The 19,372-nt window shown below is 45.2% G+C and overlaps 1 protein-coding gene across 2 annotated transcripts in view; it reads right to left on the bottom strand.

The window, feature by feature from the left end:
- Positions 1-10,441, bottom strand: part of MTCH1 (mitochondrial carrier 1) — a 24,151-nt gene extending 13,710 nt beyond the window's left edge. Inside the window, exons 1-2 of one of the 2 annotated variants that reach the window (XM_006882030.1) lie at positions 10,106-10,441; positions 5,175-5,259 (exon numbers count right to left, since the gene is read on the bottom strand). In XM_006882030.1, coding sequence (XP_006882092.1) covers positions 5,175-5,259; positions 10,106-10,426 — 406 coding nt within the window. In that variant the 5' untranslated portion in view covers positions 10,427-10,441. The remainder of the gene's footprint in view (positions 1-5,174; positions 5,260-10,105) is intronic. The other variant, XM_006882029.1, reaches the window with a different exon arrangement.
- Between the last annotated feature and the right edge of the window lie 8,931 nt (positions 10,442-19,372).

The raw sequence follows: 19,372 nt of genomic DNA, 5'->3' as shown, positions 1-19,372 counted from the left end.
CTTGTTGTGATCCACACAGTCAAAAGCCTTTGCATAGTCAATGAAGCACAGATAGACATTCTTCCGGTATTCTCTGCTTTCTGCCAAGACCCATCTAACATTAGCTATAATATCCCTATTACCATGACCTTTTCTAAATCCAGCCTGCACATCTGGCAGTTCTTTGCTGACATACCATTCCAAACGTTTTTGGATAGTTTACAGCAGAATCTTGCTTGCATGTGATATTAACGATATGTTTGATAATTTCCACAAGAGTTGGTTCACCTTTCTTTAGAATGGGAACAAATATCTTTTCCAGTCAGTTGGCCAGCTGGCTGTCCTCCATATTTCTTGGCACAACTTAGTGAGCACATCCAGGCCAGCGTCTATTTGTTGAAATATGTCAATTGGTATGCCGTCAACTCCTGGAGCCTTGTTTTTTGCCAATTCCTTCAGAGCAACGTGAACTTCCTCCTTTATCACCATAGGCTCTTGCTCATATGTTATTTCATGAAATTCTTCTGTGTCAGCCAATTCCTTCTGACACAGTGACTCTGTGTATGTGTACTCCTTCCATCTTCTCCTGATACTTCCTGGATCATTTAACATTCTACCCAAAGTATCCTTGAGTATTGCCACTGTGGCTTGAATTTGTTTTTCAACTCCTTCAGCTTGAGAAATGCTGAGCGAGTTCGGCCCTTTTGATTTTCTGACTCCAGCTCTCTGCACATTGCATTATAGTATCTTGCTTTGTTGTCCCGAGCTGCCTTTTGAAATTTTCTGTTTACTCTTTGATTCCTTGGTTTCTCCCTTTAGATTTAGCTTCTCAGTGCTCTAATGCAATACTCAGAGTCTCATCTGACATCTATCTTGGTCTTTTCTTCTTCTTCAGCCTTTGCAATGATTTTGATTCAGTAGGATAGTGAAAAACTACCTCATGTGGTTTCCATACACTTGAGCCCATTGGTAAGTCACAGTGTCAACCTATCTCGCTGAAGGTCTTCCTCTCCTTTGCTGAGCCCCCATCTTTGCAAGGAATAGTCTCAGCTAGCTACAAATGTATAAAAGACAAATCTTTCCTATTTCCCTAGTATGAAAGACAAATCTTTGCCATCTTTGCCTCCAAGCAGCACACTGGCTTCACATCCTTCAAAACATAAGTGTTCTTTTGGCAGTCCATGGGATATTAGCACTCTTCTCCAACACCACAGCTCAAAGGTCATCAATAATTCTTCTGTCATCCTCATTCACTGTTCAGCTTTCTGATGCATTGCTCTTCAGCATTTTGGAGAAGTCCCTGACAGCGGATTTGCCCAATGCAATACGTCATTATTGTTGCTATGTCCCATCAAGTCAGAACCAACTCATAGCTGACCCTCTGTTGGGTTTTCTGAGAGTTAATTGCACAATAGGAGACTGACTACCCTACTCCCATAAAGAAGCTGGTGGATTTGAACTGTGTGCCTGTGTTATTGCAGCATCTTACCACCAGAGCTCCCTAATACATAATTGTTGCTATTTGTTGTTATGTGCCATTGAGTCATCTGTGACTAATAGCAACTAATAGCTATGTACAATAGCTCTGAACCTTGCCCAATCCAGAGTCTGTCTCACTGACTCCAACACACCTACACCCATCGATCGCCCCAGTTACTGTGTCAATCCATCTCTTCTGGGGTCTTCCTCTCCTGTGCTGTCTCTCCATCCTTCCAAGCATAGTGTCCTTCTCCAAGGACTGATCTCTCCTGGCCATGTGCCCAAAGTATGTGAGATGGACCTTCAACATCCTTGCCTTCAAGGAGAAACTTGATTCCACCCTCTCCAAGACAGACATGTTTGTTCTCTTGGCAGTCCTTGGTATGTTCAATACATATGTTCTCCAGCATCACAACTCAAAGGCATAGATGTTTAAAGATTCTAAAAGAATACTTTTATTAATAGTCCCTTGTGTACTTTTTAATAATATTTTAAAAAGTAACACATTTTTATAAATGCGCACACCTGGAAGCAGAATTCTGGTGGCCTAGTAGTAAGGAGTTGTGCTCCCTACCACCAACTCAAAGACAGGTGGTTCGAATCTACCAACTGCCTCATGGAAGAAAGATGGGCAATATATCCTCCCATGATTGATCACCTCTGAAAACCTGCTGGAGGGTCAGTTATGAGTTGATTCTAACTTGACAGCACACAGCCACATACCTAGACACAGGTGGTAAAGCAGGGAAGGCACATGCCTTGAGCAGCACTTGAGAGGCAGAGGGCACCGCTGAGCAGTGTTCACTACTAGCTGAAAGATCATTCAATAATTTAAAAATAAATTTCCATAGGCACTATTTTTCCACAGATATGCCTCTGTCTGGAAGCTAGCCAAACATTCTTTCAATGTGCTCCCCTTGGAGGTCCATGAAGCAAGCCTTCTAGCACCACCCAGTGGCAGAGGCAAGGAAGAGAGCCTTTTTTTCCTTGGCAAGAAATCTTGTTACATGCCGTTGAGTTGCCTGTGGCTCATAGCGACCCTATGTACAATCGCTCTGTACTCTGCTCTACCCTAAGCCAATTTCACTGTCTCCGACACGCCTACTGCCATTACTCCCATGTCATCTAGGGTCTTCCTCTCTTGTGCTGTCCCTCTACCCTTCCAAGCATGATGCCTTTCTCCAAGGACTGGTCCCTCCGGGCAACATGACTAAAGTATCAATGTAATTAATGCTGCTGCTTTTCACTGGGCCATTGGGCTTAACTGTTTCCTGAGAAATAAGGAAGAAATTTGTTTTCCTGAGAAAGAGATGGTGCTAGAGAGAGGACTGACGGGAGGAAAAGCGAGGCTGGGTGATGATGTGGAAATGTATCCTGCTTCACAGGGTGAGCAGACAGGGGCAGCTTTATTCTGGGGATAGAGGGAGAGCAGGAGGATAAAGATTCACAGTGGCATTCTGATCAAAACATTTAACTTCCTTCTACCTTTAAGATGCTTAAACTTTATCTCACATACTCTGGGCATGTTGCTATATTAACTGGAGAGGGACATCATACTTGGGAAGGTGGCGGGATGGTGAAAGAGAGGAAGACCTTCAACCAGGTGGACTGACACAGTGACTACAGCAATGGGCTCCAGTGTGTCAGAGATTGTGAGCCTGGCACAGGACAGAACAGGGATCAGATCTGTTGTTCACAGAGTTGCTATGACTCATACTTAGCTTGATGGCACACACAACACAACCCCCACTAGAAAATGAGCAAGGACCTCTCTATTTCTCCTCATTTCAAAGATGAGTGAAAGCATAAAAGGGTCAGAGGCCTCTTCCCTTCATTGCAGGTCCTCTCTGCAGTCCCTGGGAAATTCTGTAAAGGAAAGGGCTGTTTTTTCCTTTACACCAAAGAATGTCACTACAGTGTGTGGCATTTCCCACTATGACATGGGGGAGGAGTTCCTGTTGAGACCGTTCTGTGAGCTTTAGGGCCAGGCAGGTATATTATGCTGAAGTGTCCAACAGACATAAGCTTACAACATCTAGATGAACCAACTTTTATAGAAATAGAGGTTGCATATGGAGAAGCACTTTAGAATTCTGCTCCTCTTTGCAAGTGGTAGAAATATGGTTTTCAAGACCCTTCTTCTCCAAGTTCTTTTGGGAAGTGCTATTTAGTATGGACGGGGATTATCAGGTTATAGCTGCCTTGAACACAGCATGCACACAGAGGCACACATGGAACCACAGAGCACGGGACTCGCAGCCCCACGGCCTAGCCTCCACAACGGCAGTGTTATCTCTGTGTGCTTATTTCACTGTATCAGGAGGGCATGCGTTCCTGGTTCTGTGATTTCCTTTCATGGACAATGAAGATTTTTAAATAAAACCAACACAAATACATTATCACAAAATGCAATGTTCTGTCTATTCTCTGAACTTGGACTCAAGGAAATGGGGCAAAAATGAAGAGAAATGACACATCTGATTTTGCTGGCAATTAGCGTTTGACTTTGGAGGGTGGGAGGAGAAGCGACAGGGAAATAAGATCTCTAAAGAAGGACTTCCAGAGAACATTCTGAACTGACCATAAACAGGGACTAGTGGAGTGGGCACACGTTAAGGTGATACTTAAAATTGAACTTTGGCTATAAACACAGAAAGAAAAGCTTAAGAGCAGTTAAAAACTATCTGGTGAGGGTGGAGTTGGAAGAGAGAAATTGATAGCTGCTCTAACAGAAACACCACTAACAGGCATGAGTCCCTTCAAGAGAAATTTCTTTTCACTGTTTAGAAGGCTAGAAGCCCAAATTCAGGTGCTCACTCTCACTCATTGTCACTGAGTCAGAACCAACTCCTGGCTGATCTCCCAGTGGATTTTCAGAGGCTGTAAATCCTACAGGAGACTGTTCATCTTTTTTTCCCTCAGAGCAGCCACTGGATTTGAATCACCTGCCTTTGGGTTGGCAGCACAATTCCTTACCCACCAAGCCATCTGAGGGGAAGACTCTCTTTCTCTGTAGAGAAAGGGCCTCATCTCTTGAGGTTCTGCTCCTGGGTGATCTTACCGGGGCCTTACATCTCTGCTTTACTCATGTGTTTATTCTCTTCAGTATCTCAAAGGGAGTGACTCAAGCAAGACATACCCTAAAATAATCCTGTTTTCCAACATAACAAACACAACCTATTTTTAAGAGGATGTACATTTCTAAATAGAATCAACAAACACAAAAGTCAGAATTTGCAATGCTTATTTCCAGGGGACACAATTCGACTCCTAACATTGGGCTGAAAAAGGACTTGGCAAGTTGGGATCCCATGACCTGAGGAAGAACAAAGACAGAAGGGGTGGATTTTGTGGAATCAGGAAAACTTTCAGATGGAGAGGCCTCAAAGCCAGCAGAGGTCCTAGAGCAAGGGGCTGTATAAACACTACAATGTGCAGAGTGGACTGTCCTTTGCAGGTGAGTGAAGCCCAACTGGAGAGGTGGCCTGACTGTAGGCCCCCAGCTCACCGTGGGCCAAACCAGTGGGGAGGAGGTGGTTCTGGTGCGGCTTTCTTTCTTTAAAGAAGAATCTTTCCTTTGACTACTCTCCCTGTCACCAGCTCCATCACCAAGTGCCCTGCTGACCAGTTATGTCCCCAGGGCCAACTGTACACTGGCTATTCATTTGACAATTCTATCACATGTGTGGGCTTTCCTGCCTGGGATGAGTACTTACCGTAGGTGAAAAAGCTTGGCAGGTAGAGGACCTTTCTCCCCAGTACATTGGTCCCAATGGTGGGGGGCATTGGCTCATGACCCACCTTCAGAATGAACAAATAAACAGCAAAGGTCAGATTCCACTGTTGCTCGCTCAAGTTTGTCTCCTAAAAAAATCTAATGCCGTTCCTGTTAAGGGTTTCCCATCAAAACATAGGAAATTTCCTCAGGGTCTGTAACAGGCAGCATAATGCCATCTCCCATTAAACAGAGGGACTAGTCCCAGATAAGAGTCCTACCATGATCCAAATCATCCCCATTCCCCAAGTGTGCTTATCTTCAAGTCTCAGATAGTCCATGTTCATAATCTCTCATTTTTACTTATCTCAAACCACTCTCCCAATAAAAAAAAAATTAAAATAAAAATCCCGGTTCATTCTCATCTTCAGGTAAGCTTCCTTTCAACTGAATTTCTTTCCAGTTGTGGCAACACCAAAATGTGCCACACCCAAATCTTAACCTCAAACCCTGGGCAGCTCCAACTCATTTCAATGGTCATCCAAACTCCAATGTCTTTAGGAACCCACCATGGTAAGTGTCAGGGAGTCAACTACACCTCACAGTGACCCTATGAGCAACAGAAGGGAGACTGTGCCACCCTCACATCCTGATATGCTTGAGCCCAATGCTACAGTCACCACGTCAACCCATCATATCAGGGGTCTTCTTTTTCTCTATAAAACTGTGAATAAGAGGAATGCAATGTAGCTACAACTAAGTCTGACCTACCCATTAGCAGGAATAACAAACCATTACCCCAAATCTCAGTTGCTCTTCAAAAGCATCAACCGTGTGCTAGTCTCAGTCACCACAAGGCCCTGTGGCAGGATGATTTCTAAATCAGCCTCCAATTTCTGCAGGGCTTTTAAACTTCTTGAACAGATGCTAACTATAACCGAGGTATTTGTTAAGAATGGGGCAGCCACATTATCCACACCCATGTGAAGAGGGGGACAGTTTGTTATGCTGCCAACGAGTGGAAAGATGTTCTCTGCTGTCCCACAGGCAGCAAGGTACCTCAGACACCTTTATGGGATGCACAAAGGCCCCTCAGCAGGGGCCAGGACTCCAGGCCCAGGTCCTTAAAGGAGGCCAGCAGATCCTTCCTAGATGTGGAAAGGGAGGCAGCGTGAGAAGAGGCAGGGACTAAACAGTAGAGTTAAGAAGCCCTGCTGTATAAATGGACAATTTTTAGTGTTTTCCTGGCTCAACGACTTTCTTCTTCTCATTTTATGAAGCCGAGGTTACTCCATGTGGATGTGATACCCAACTACAAAACAGACCAATTGAAAACCCAAACTAGTTGTCATGGAATCAATGCTAACTGGAGACTCAATGTATTCAGGGTTGACTGTGTACAGAAGGTATTTAATGGTTGTGATTTGGGGGAAAGGCGATTTCCAGGTATTTCTACTGAGCACCTATGGATGGATTAGAACCATCAACCGTTTGGTTGGTCGCCAAGTGCTTAAATGTGCCACCCAGGCACTCAACATGTCAAATTACTAGTTGTAAAGTAATAAACTCCCTTTGTGCTGAGTATCCTCCTTTTCTTTGCGGGGTGGGGGGGGAATCTAGCCCAAGAAGGAGAACGCAATAGGCCAAGTTCATCTACTTAAATCTCTACTCCTTCTGAGTTAAAAGCATGAGGCTTCCGAGCTCAAATTCTGTTTGGATTTTGATTTCTTAAATGTAGGCATTATTTCTTTTATACTCTCAGCTCCCAGGTAGGAGCTATGACTTGTTTGCTGTCTTACTCAGTCTTATTATTGTTAAGTGCTGTCAAGTCACAAGCGACTCATAGTGACCCTATGTATAGGGTCATAACAGTGCTGAACCCCGATTTATCCTGAGCCAGTATTATTATCATCTCTGACACATGTACCCCCATTACCCCAGTCACTGAGTCAACCTATCTCATCCAGGGTTTTCCTCTCTTGTGCTGTCCCTCCACCCTCCCAAGCATGATGTCCCTCACCAAGGACTGGTCTCTCCTTGCAACATGCACGGAGTATGTCAGATGAAGCCTCAGAATCCTTCCCTCCAAGGAGCAGCCTGGTTTCACCCTGTCTAAGAGGAATCTTTTTGTTCTCCTGGCAGTCCATGGTATAGTCAATATTCCTCTCTAGCACCGCAGCTCAAAAGTACCAAAGCTCCTTGTGTCACCCCTAGTCATTGTCCAGCTTTCTGATGCATAGCAAGCAACTGCTACAACCATGGCAATGGATCAAGCGCACCTTAGTCTCCAGAATGACATCGTTGCTCTTTAGTACTCTGGAGAGGTCCCTGACAGAAGATTTTCCCAATGCAATTCATCTTTTGATTTCCTGGCTACTGGTATGGTCTAGTCACTCCAATTTGTGAGTCCATTTATGCCAATTTTACTCTTAAATCTGCCATGTCCCTTCTCAAATCTCATGTCCCTTCAAACTGGTCAATGAATTCTTTTGAACTTCCAACCTGGTTTTATCCAAAGGCACACTGGATGAATACCCTCTTATTCCTTTCAACTCCAAGTTCTAAGGATTTGGTGTGAAATACGGTAATCAAGCCCTATCATACCCAGGGAGTCTGTGGGTAGTGCAAAAGGCTAATGCATGTTATCTGCTAACCAAAGCATGGCAGTTTAAGTCTTGAAAGAGAAGTCAGGTGATTTGCTCCTAAAAAATAGAAAGTGAATCAAGGACAACTGGTTTAACCACAGCCACAGCTGGCATTCTAGTCAAATACTAGTCCCAGGCCATTACCTTCAAAATCTAAAACTCCCCAAAGCTAAAACATTTAATCCAAGACACTTCTTATTCACTTAATCTAGACAACCCCCAAATCTGTCACTCCACTCCTAAACTGTGACCTAACCTTTTTGTGAAATGTCACTCTGATTCCCAAGCTAGTCCCATTAAGATTCCACCATAAAATCTATTAAACCCCGTATAGTTTAAATAAAGATATAAGCTGTTCTGTTACACCAACTGAGCAATTGAGCTCATCCATCTGATCTCCACCTCATCCTTCAGTATTCCTCATACAAACTCCCCTTTACAAATTATCCTTACTTCAAATTTCTTATGAAATCTGTAAACCAATGCCAGCATGTTTCAAACACTGAAGCCACTATCCCACTCCCCTTATACCAAGCCTATTTATTCTTTGTATTCCAGCATCCTCCACTCTGTAAATTCTCCCATCTGATGCCCTACCATTCCAGCCATCATTTCTTTATCCAGAAAACTAAGCTCCCAATGGCTCTACTTCTCATTGCCAAGTACCTCCAATTCCAAAGCCTGCTCCATCCAATTTTTCTCCCCAACCTACAATCTCTAGTGCTTTAAGTAAAATATTAATCTTGCCAGTAAAGTAGCCTACCTTCACCCCCAAATCACAGATACTAGGATTGGTCTTGCCCTTCTTTCTCAAGCTGTGTCCAAGTCCAGTAGGAATTAGATTCTAGTCAAGGACTTGGTTTCTTCTGTCTGTACCTCCTCATACTGCTAGTAACAACACCACAAATCTATCACTCCCTATAAGAAACAAGTTAATTTGTTATTTACTATAAAAACCTATGACAAATTAATAATTTGTCAATTCCCCCCCCCCCATTCTCAAGGCCCTCTATCGCATCCGTACCTCTCAATCTCTCAGTTTATGTCTAAGGTGAATAAAGTCTGGTTAAAAGGCCAATCTTAAAATTCAAACATAAGTGATCTCTCTCTATCTTATTTTTCACCTGCTACCTCTTACTCTTTTAACAGGAAAAATCCTACGTTTTATCTTCTAGTCCAGGCCCTAACCAGTGCACAACATCCATCTAAACTGTGCCACTCTCCAAACTAAAAAAAGACCTGTTGCCATCAAGTCAATTTTAGCTCACAGCAACCTTCAGTCATGCCCATCTAACTCTTTCCATCTTATCCCAGCCCACTTTCTAGCTCTATCCTTTCTCAAGCAGCCTAATTCATCTGTAACTCACTGTCACCACCTACATAACGTACCACCTATTGCCCCTTTCACCCAATTCCAATATTCTCATACCTCTTTCGCCTTATCCCCGACTCCAATCCTGACTTCCATTTTCTCTTCTATACACGTCATCTTCCTTCCTTCCTTCGAAAACCCTGCCCCCATTCCCATCTCCAGACACATCACCACCACTCCCCCCCATGCAAGGCTCTATCAGTTCCCTTCCCCCCAAAAATGCGTCACTCCGTCTACCCTCCCACTAAATCTGTCCTCACCATCAAATTCAGAGACCCCCCACGTCCCTACTAACTCTTCACCTTTGCCCACTTATACCAAATTCCATCATCACTGAATCCAATACTCCAATCCTCCCCTCTCACCAGTCTGAATATCCTTTCTAAATTTCTAACCCTGTCTGACGTACTCCTTTGTCTTGCCAAACCACTTTATACGATCCAGATATTTCCTTTCCTCAACTACAGATCTGACCTCCTCATCCTCCAAATTCTTTGCCTTAACCCCGAACTTCTCGTCCTTCCCCCAATACTCTTTTGCTCCCTCATCTCAAATCTGTTAAGACTTCTCTCTTATCCTAAATCCTACGCCTACGATTCCTTCAACTCCACAACCATTCTCTTCCATCCAAATGCTCTTACTCCTAGGACTTCAAAGGCCCCTCGCTTCTTCCACTTTCCCAAATTTTTCTTCACCTCCTTCGCCTCTATCCTGCATCTCCAAACTCATCATCCTCGCACTCTCAAAGCCCCTCATCTTTTCCCTCCTCTCCTTAATGCATTGCTCCCAACCTTTCGCCCCACCTCCAACTGCCTTTCTGGCCCCTCTCCCCCCAAACGCCGCCATCAACTCTCCCGCCCGAAGCCTCTGCTAGATCCCGGCCTGTCACTTTCATAAGCAGCCTTTATATCCCACCTGGATGAGCAACTTCACATAGAGCAGCGGGTGACTGAGAGCTGTCACACCTGCGCCCAGAGCCACAAAAAGCGCCTCGGTGGTGGGGGTGTTTTCTGCGGAACCCAGGTCCCCCGACCCGTTGTCCATCCTGCGGGCCGAGGGCTGTGCTGCGGGCCGAGGGTGGCGGGGATGTGCACGGTGCGCAGGCGGTGGATCGCGAGCCCGGGCCTCGACCCCTGTCGCCGCCCCGCCTCGAGCTCCCGCTCCCGCACCAGCGCCCGCCATCCCCGCGGCACCGCCGCGAGCCCAGGGCGCCACTTCCGGGTCCAAGGCCCCCATGGCTCCGGGAGGAGAGGTCACTCCCTGTCACATGATGGTGGTCCCGCCCCCTTGGCGTCAAGGGGCGGGGCCAGGGTGCACCACTCGCAGGCGGGGGGAGTGCAGGGCCGTGGAGTCGCGGGTGTTGCTTGCCACATGTGACTTTAGGACCTGGCTTGGGGCTGCTTGCACGCTGGGCTGCGGATTGTGGGTTGGCTCTCACTAACAGTCTGATTACAGGTTTTATTAGAGATTGAAGAGGTTACATCTGGACTGAACGCACCCCTGAGATTCTCAGGGAGCCTGGGGGCGGGACTCGGAGGCTCTGGAAATCAGACACCCCCAATATGGTCAGAGGCTCTTTCAAGCTCGCTCCGCGGCTTTGGGAGCTTTTGCCACAGTTCTGAGCCCGCCCCTTTGCGGCCCAGATCCTGGTCACCGTGGCCTGTGAGGGACTCTGAAGCCTGTGAGGGACATTGCGCGAGGGACACTGCGCAAAGCAGGCTGTTGCTACAGGCCACCCTCTTCTGCCTTTTACAACATCTTAGTCGTACTCTACTGTAATCACTGCCTGAAATGCCCTTCCCTCCAGACCAAATTCATACCCCCTCTAAGATCTTGGACTTTTCCTGATACTGAACTTTTGCTACCATCCCTTAGAGACCACGTTTCTTAGAGACCATAGTTCAAAAGTTCGCTCTGTCTTTGTTATGCACAACAACAAAGAACAGATCCATAGTTGACTCTCAGGCGTGTTTTCAGAAGCAGCAGGAGAGGAGATTGCTTATCAGTCTCCTGTGGAGCAGTTAATGGATTTGAACTGTGTGCCTTTGATAGGGCAGTACAGCTTCTTACCACTATACTCCCATCACTAGAAGTTTTCAATCTGAGCAAACTCAAGCACTGTTGCTAAGTGCAGTCTTAACTCTGAAATTAAAATGACTAATAAGTGATAATGCCTTTAAATCAGATTTAAATATATGCCAAGTATTCATCTAAATATTTAACAGGTGTACACCAGGGATGTGTCCTATCTTCATACCTTTTCAATTTTTATGCAGAACAGATTATCCGGGAGCCTTGGCTGTATGAGAAGTGTGGCATCAGGATTGGGGAAGATGCATCAACAATCTGCGATATGCAGATGACACAACCTTGCTTGCTGAAACTGAGGAGGACCTAAAACACTTGTTGTAGAAGCCTTCAATATGGATTGAGGCTCAATATCAAGAAGACAAAGATTCTCACCACTGGGCCAACTGGCAGCATCAGGATGGATGGTGAAGAGATTGAGATTGTTAACAGCTTTAGTTTGCTTGACTCCACAGTCAACACTCACCAGCAGCCAGGAAATCAAAAGACATATTGTGATGGGCAAGTCTGCTCTTAGGGACCTCTCCAAAGTACTACTGAAGAGCAATAGTGTCACTCTGGAGACTAAGGTGCACCTGATACAGGCCATGGTCTTTGCAATCACTTGCTGTGCATCAGAGAGCTGGACAATGACTAGGGAGGATAGAAGGAGAATTGATGCCTTTGAGCTGTGGTGTTGGAGAAGAGTATTGAATGTACCATGGACTGCTAACAAAACGAATAGGTTCATCCTGGAGAAGGTTAAACCAGGCTGCTCCTTGGAGGCAAAATTCTGAAGCTTCGTCTGACATACTTTGGAGGGATCAGTCCTTGAAGAGGGATGCCATACTTGGGAGGGTGGAGGAACAGTGCAGGAGAGGAAGGCCCTCTATGAGGTGAATTGATTCAGTGACTGGGGTAATGGGGGTAGGTGTGTCTGAAACAGTGAGATTGGCAAAGGATAGAGTAGGGTTTAGGGCTGTTGTAAATAGGGTCACTATGAGTCACAGGCCACTCGACAGCACATAACAACAACAATTCTCACAGCAATCCCATGAGGTAGGTACTTAATACAATAAGTGCCTGTTCCTATTTGTAAACGTGTCCCAGCTCTCACAAAACACCCTGAACTGGTAATCCTGCTAGTTGTAGGCAGATTCAATAAAAGGTTCCGTCTAAAGGGAAACGAATCCAGTATCCTAGATTCTTCAGGTTCACAGTAGAGGAGTCTGGGTCCGTTTGCCTGCGCATTCTCAGGTCATTGTGAGAAATGTCTTTAGCAGAGTAGATTTCTACCTTCCTACCACTTTGACCCACCATATTAAGAAGAGTGTGTCAGGGTGGTGTCCTTCCTTCATACTTACTCAATCTGTATGCTGAGCAAACTTGAGAAACTGGAACTCTCTGAAGAAGAATGTAGCATCAGGATTGGAAGATAACTTCATTATGTGGGTAACACAACCTTACTTGTGGAAAGTGAGGAGGACTTGAAGCACTTGCTGCAGAAAATAAAAAATGCAGTCTTCAATATGGATTGCACTTTTACGTCAAGAAAACAAAAATTCTCACCACTGGACTGATAGGGAACATCATGATAGACAGAGAAAAGATTGAAACTGTCAATAACTTCATCTTACTTGGATCCACAATCAATAATACACTTAGGACCAGCAGTCAGGAGATGTATTACACTTGGAAAAGTCTGCAGTTAAGGACTTCTTCAAATTATTGAGGGGCAATGATGTCATTTTGAGGCCTAAAGTATACCTGATTCAGGCCCTGGGTTTTTTTTTTTTAGTCATTTGCTCTGCTGCTGAAAGCTGGACAATAAATAAGAGTGCCAGTAGAAGAAGTGATGCCACTGAACTGTGGTATTGGAGAAGAGTAGAGAATTTTTCATGGATTGCCAAAAGAACAAGATATGTCTGGAGTGCTCCTTGGAGGCAAAAATGTTGAAGCTTATCTTGCTTACTGTGGGCATATAGCTAGTAGAGGCTATTTCTTGGCGAGGGACTTCATGCTTGGAAAGGTATTTCTTGGAGAAGGACTTCATGCTTGGAAAGGTAGGATCAGGGAAAGAGAGGTGAATAGATTAACTTGAAACACTTGCTGCAGAAAATAATTCTGATGTCGCTGTGTTAGTAGGAACCTTATAGTTATACATTCATCCTCAGCCTCATCTAACATTACAGCATCCCAATAGCTCTCAGTTCAGAAAAGGTCATGGCTTCCAGCTTCCAGCTGCATGTTCGCCTCACCTTCCTTCTGAAACTTCCTGACATAAACCTCTTCCTCCTCTGGGATTAGCTTCCCAGGGTATCTGTTTTCCCTTCTGAACTTGCCTGTATGTCCACCATTAGGCTGCTTATCAGACTTTGCATTGTCACCCAATCTGTACATTTGACCCTTCCAGACTGTAATTCCACATAAAGCTGCCATTCTGTATTATTTTGTGTTATTTTCTGTCCCCCATGGCATGAATGTAGAGAAGTAAAAGCAAGTAGGGAAGGCTTAGTTAATTTTTGAACAGTTTCTCCAAGTAAAAAAAGTTAAAATGAACATAGGTCCTAAATCAGTTAAGCCCCTAGGGTACCCAGCAGAAGCAAAGGTCAAGATGCAGTATATTTCCACAACTCAGGGCTCACAAGGACATCGGGGGAGGGGGACACCAACAAAAAAACCCTCAACACATACACACCCCTCACAATAAAAAGTTACAAACCAAACCACTCAGGGATATATTTCCTCATGAGTGTGAATAATGAGCAAAAGAAACATTCGTATTCTCAAGAACATGAATAGAGTAATTTGAAGGAAACTGTCAGGAGGTTAAGTTTCAAATGGAAGCTAAGATAGTGGATAGAAAGTACAGGAAAAGAGAATAGGGCTTTACAAAAAAAAGAGCAGGTATATTTGGAAAATGATAATATGTTGTGTCACCGAGTCTCAACTGACTCACAGGTGGCCCACCTGAGGATTTTCAGAGGCTGTAAATTGCAAGGGAGGAGAGAAGGTTGCCTATCTCTCTCCCTTGGAGCAGCTGGTGGATTTAAATCACCATGAGAAACACACTCAGTAAAACAAGAGACCATCTTGCTCAGCATTCATTCCATTGAGCAACTTGGGAACATGCACCTAGAGACTTAAAGCAGTTCGATCCACCTCCACCCCAGGCTGGGTTCATGTCCTTGGAGGCCACTGCCCTCTGCAGTCGCTCCTTCCCAGCATTTGTCACACTGCTCTGTGGCTGCCTGCTTTCTTGACAGGCTCCCCTACTAGGTTATAAGAACTTTGTAAAGTTCTATTCACAGTTGACTTCCTAGCTTGGCACCATGCCTGGCTGCTAGCCGTCATCAGGTGATTCATGGCAACTGAAGACAATCCCATGTGTGTCATCATAGAGTTGCTCCCCACAGGATTTTTCACTGGCTGGTTTTTGGGAAGTAGATCACCAGGTCTTTTCTTCTGAGGTGCCTCTGGGTGGACTTGAACCACGAACCTTTCTGGTTAACTCTTTGTAACACCCAGGGTAGATCCACTGCCATCAACTTCAACTCATAGTAACCATGTATGACAGCATAGAACTACCCACAGGGCTTCCAAGTTTGGACATCTTTACAGAAATTGGGTGCCTCAATCTTTCTCCCAAAGAGCCCCTGGAGAATTTGAACCAATGACCTTTCGGTTAACAACTGAATGCTTTCAACCACAGCACCACCAGAGCTCCCTGGTAGCAACCAAATATATATATATATAAAATAATTTTTAACCCGCTAAAACAATTAGAAAGATAATTGATGCCTTTGAGCTGTGGCGCTGGAGAAAAGTGTTGAATATACCATGGATTGCTAGGAGAACAAACAGGTTTGTCCTGGAGAGGGTGAAGCTGGAATGCTCATTGGAGTCAAGGATTTTGAAGCTTTGTCTGACATACTTTGGACATGTTGCAAGGAGGGACGACTGGTCCTTGGAGAAGGGACATCATGTTCGGGAGAGTGGAGGGACGGCACAGGAGAGGAAGACCCTTGATGAGATGGACTGATTCTATAAGTGGAGTGGTGGGAATGAGTGTGTTTGAGACAGCGAGGTTGAGACAGGATAGAACTGCGTTTAGGGCTCTTGTACATAGGGTCGCTATGAGTTGCAAGCGACTCGATGGCACATAACAACGATGACAACAAAACAATTTTAAAAACATACAAACTTATTCCTGGAAGAACTACTTTGTTATTTTCATGGACTACCATGGACTGCTAGGAAAACAAACAGGTTTTTCTTGGAGAGGGTTAAGCTGGGTGGCTCCTTGGAGGCAAGGATTCTGAGGCTCCGTCTAACATACTTTGGACATGTTGTGAGGAGAGACCGGTCCTTAGAGAGGGACATCATGCTTGGGAGGGTGGAGGGACAGCGCAGGAGAGGAAGGCCCTCTATGAGGTGGATTGATTCAGTGACTGGGATAATTGGGATGGGAGTGTCAGAGACAGTACGATTGGCACAGGACAGAGTGGAGTTTAGGGCTGTTGTACATAGGGTCACTATGAGTCGCAGGCGACTCCACGGCATATAACAACAACAACAACATGTGCTGTTGAGTCGTCTGAGACTCATAGTGACCCTATGTACAACAGCCCTAAACCCTGCTCTATCCTGTGCCAATCTTATTGTTTCTGACACACTTACCTCCATTACTGAATCCATCTCGTCAAGGGTTTTCCTCTCTTGTGCTGTCCCTCTGTACTCCCAGGCATGACGTCCCTCTCCAAGGACTGGTCCCTCCTTGCATTATGTCCAAAGTATGTTGAACAAAGCTTCAGAATCCTTTCTTCCAAGGAGCAGCCCGGTCTCACCCTCTCTAGGATGAATCTGACTGTTCTCCTAGCAGTTCATGACATATTCAATACTCTTTTACAGCACCACAGCTCAAAGACATCAGTTCTCTTTCTATCATCCCAAGTCATTGTCCACCTTTCTGATGCATAGTATGTAATTGTGAAGACCATGGTATGGACCAGGCACACCTTAGTCTCCAGACTGACTCTGTTGCTCATCAGCATTTTGGAGAGATCTCTGATAGCTGACTTTTCCAGTGCAATTCGTCTTTTGATTCCCTGGCTGCTCATACCAAGAGTGTTGATTGTGGAGCCAAGCAAACTAAAGCTGCTAACAATTCTCAATCCCTTCACCACTTACAGAATTAAAACAAGAAAGAAATGACCTTGAAGTGCTTTGAGGGATCATTTCTATGGTTTGATACTAGAGACGTTTCTCTGATCGTGTTGAGGACCTAAAACCACAAGGACGAGGCGCAGCATTCTCTCCTGAGGGTGAAGCTGGCTCTTGGTGTTGCTTCTCTGCAACTCCCATTTGCCAATCATGGTCATTTTTCTCTTCTATTAATGAATAGGTGTGTCTTGGACAAGGTACAGCTGGAGTTGTAGGCCAGAAGGGCAAAACCTTGTCTCTCCTATGGTGAACATGTTTCTAGGAGAGGTTCTTCCTTGGAAAAGGAATCATATTTGAAAGGGTGGAGAGTCAACGAAAAGAGAAGACGCACATCAAGATAGATTGACATGGTGTCTGTGGCAATGGGCTCATGTGTATCAGAGATGGTGAGGGTGTCACAGGACAGGACAGGACTCAAATCGGTTGTTATAGTCACTTTGAGTACTTGTCTAGACGGCACCTAACAACAATAACAACAACATGGGAGAGTCAGAGGGAGAGAACGGAGGCTTAAAAAAAAAGGAAAGGAGGCAATGACTTTTGAAAATTGTAAGTATGATCTTCAATTCCAAGAATCCTGTGGAGAAATGATATAACAAAAAAAAATTCTGTGGAAAGCTTGTTATATAACAAAAGAGGATACAAATAGTACGCAGCCACTATTGCAACTAAATTGATACCACATCAAGCAAGGTCAGGAGAATGATAATCAAGGACATCATAAGAACTCTGGCCTCAGCTGGGGACGGAGAGGGCACCAGGTGTGGGAAGAGCTTACTCTTGTGCAGAGGACCAGCTTGAACTAGTTAGGCTCCTAGTCTCCTGAATCTAGGTCAGGCCTGCCTGGCTCCTGCCTCTCCTCACCTGCTTGCTGGGATACGGGTGAGAAGCCCCAGTCTTCTTTCTGTCCTGGATCCCTGGGGTTCTATGCTCCAACAATTCCGCCCAGGAATCAAGTTTTTTTTTCCTGATCCCAATCTGCCAAAAAACCCCGAAAACCCCAACCAAAAAAATCCACATAAGATTCTCCTGAGTAGTTAATCAAAGCTGAATTTAACCAGCTCTCCTGTATTGGGACCCACTGGGTGATACAAAAGGTCTAAATGCTTAACAACTAGTTCAAAGTTTGTGGTTCAAAGCCACCCAGAGTCCCTTCAGAAGACAGGTCAGATGATCTGCCTCCAAAACGTCACAGCATTAGATGCTCAGTGGAGGGCATTCACTCTGCAAACAAGGGTTGCCAGGGCTCAGAAGTGACTCAATGGCAAATAACAACAATGTCCTGTGCCCAGAGTTTTCTGCTGTGTAAAGTAAGGCATGCCTGCACTGCTGCCACGGGCTTCACAAGTATTACCTCTTTTTTTAGTTATGGTGTAGAGCCTAACTAATGATTCTTTTCATTCCACAGATGAGGAAACTGAGCCCTAAGAGAGTTAGTAACTCAGGTTTAGTAACTATAGGTGTCCAGGACTTTTGTTCATAGGGTCGCTATGAGTTGCCTAGGACTCCAAAGAACCACCACCACCCAGAGTCATGCAGCTGGTAAAAGATTTGCTTGAAGGAGTGGGCTAGCACTCACACTCTAATTAAAAGACCCTCAGAGTAGAGAGAATTAAGCAGTAAGTGGGAGATAACAGAGGAAATAAAGCTGTGCTTGTCTCTAAAATATATAAAAAAAGAAAAAAAGGCTTAAAGGAAACTGACCTGAGGAAGAAGACAGGATGAGGCCCTGGTGGCATGTCCACCACCAGGTTCCTTACCACAGAGTCCTGATGAGAAGATTTACTAGTGTCTGAAGCCTATATTCTGAGGGAAAATAAAGGTGTTTTCTATGGCTGACACAGAGGCCTTTTGAATGCACCAGCTGTGATATGAGCAAGAGCTCAGCCAGTGAAACGCATACCACCTGGTGGCCTGTGAGGACGCCTGTGTGCTTGAGTGACAGCCTGAGGCCAGCCTCACCCTGGGCCTCCAGCTCCACTTCCCCAGCCCTGGGTTATCACTCAGAACCTCAGGGCCTCAGCCGTGGCTTCCTTCTCTACTAACAGCCTGCTGCAGGGGAACAAAACATGGGTTTGGGAGTCAAAGATATCTGACTAAAACTTAGCTTTGCTGCTCACACCCATGTGGCCAGAGAAACTCTCTTGGTTTTCTCGTGTGATAAGAACTGGAGATAAGGAAGATGATGGAGTAGCAGAGTCACAGTCAATGATGCCCACACTCAGTGCCAAAGCATCCAAATCAAAAGCTTGGATTTGAAATGTTCCTCCATAGATTGCTTTGGATGTTTCCTTCGTTTCCCATGACTTCCTTTCCCATCTGCCATATGGTGGTGGCTTGTGCACTTCTCTGCTGTTAGAGTCTTTGCCACAGGTATTTCTGAGGAAAACTGACCAGAAGAAGGAGATAAAATGGTGTCCTGGTGCCACACTTCACCCAACCCCTCTACAACAGAGCCCTGGATCGCTGAGCAAAACAAAGAATTGTTTGTGTTGGAAGCCCATCCTCTCGAATGGAAAACACCAGCAGGGTCACCCGTGGTGGACAGGTTTCAGCAAAGCTTCCAGAGTAAAGCAGACTAGTAAGAAAGGCCCAGTGATATAATGCCAAAAAATGAGACAATACAAACCCTGTGACTCACAACAGAATATGTAGTGCTGGAAGGTGAGCAAAATTGGCCTCCTAGGCGTTCTGGTGGCCTACTGGCAAGAAGATGCACTGCAATCCCGAAGGCATGCGGTTCAAATCCACTAGCTGTTCCATGTGAGAAAGATGGGCAATCTCCTCCCGTGTGATTAACTGCCTCTGAAAAATCCTCCGGAAGATCAGCTATGGGTCAGTGCTGAGTCGATGGCACACAAGGACAGGTTGGAGGGCAGGGAGCTTTGGTGA

Source organism: Elephantulus edwardii, unplaced genomic scaffold (genome assembly GCF_000299155.1).
Source record: "Elephantulus edwardii isolate Elephantulus edwardi_28Jun2011 unplaced genomic scaffold, EleEdw1.0 scaffold00017, whole genome shotgun sequence".
In the NCBI taxonomy this organism is placed as follows: domain Eukaryota; kingdom Metazoa; phylum Chordata; class Mammalia; order Macroscelidea; family Macroscelididae; genus Elephantulus; species Elephantulus edwardii.
The sequence above is the reverse complement of the archived record's forward strand: the minus strand, read 5'-3'. Positions and strand labels throughout refer to the sequence as shown.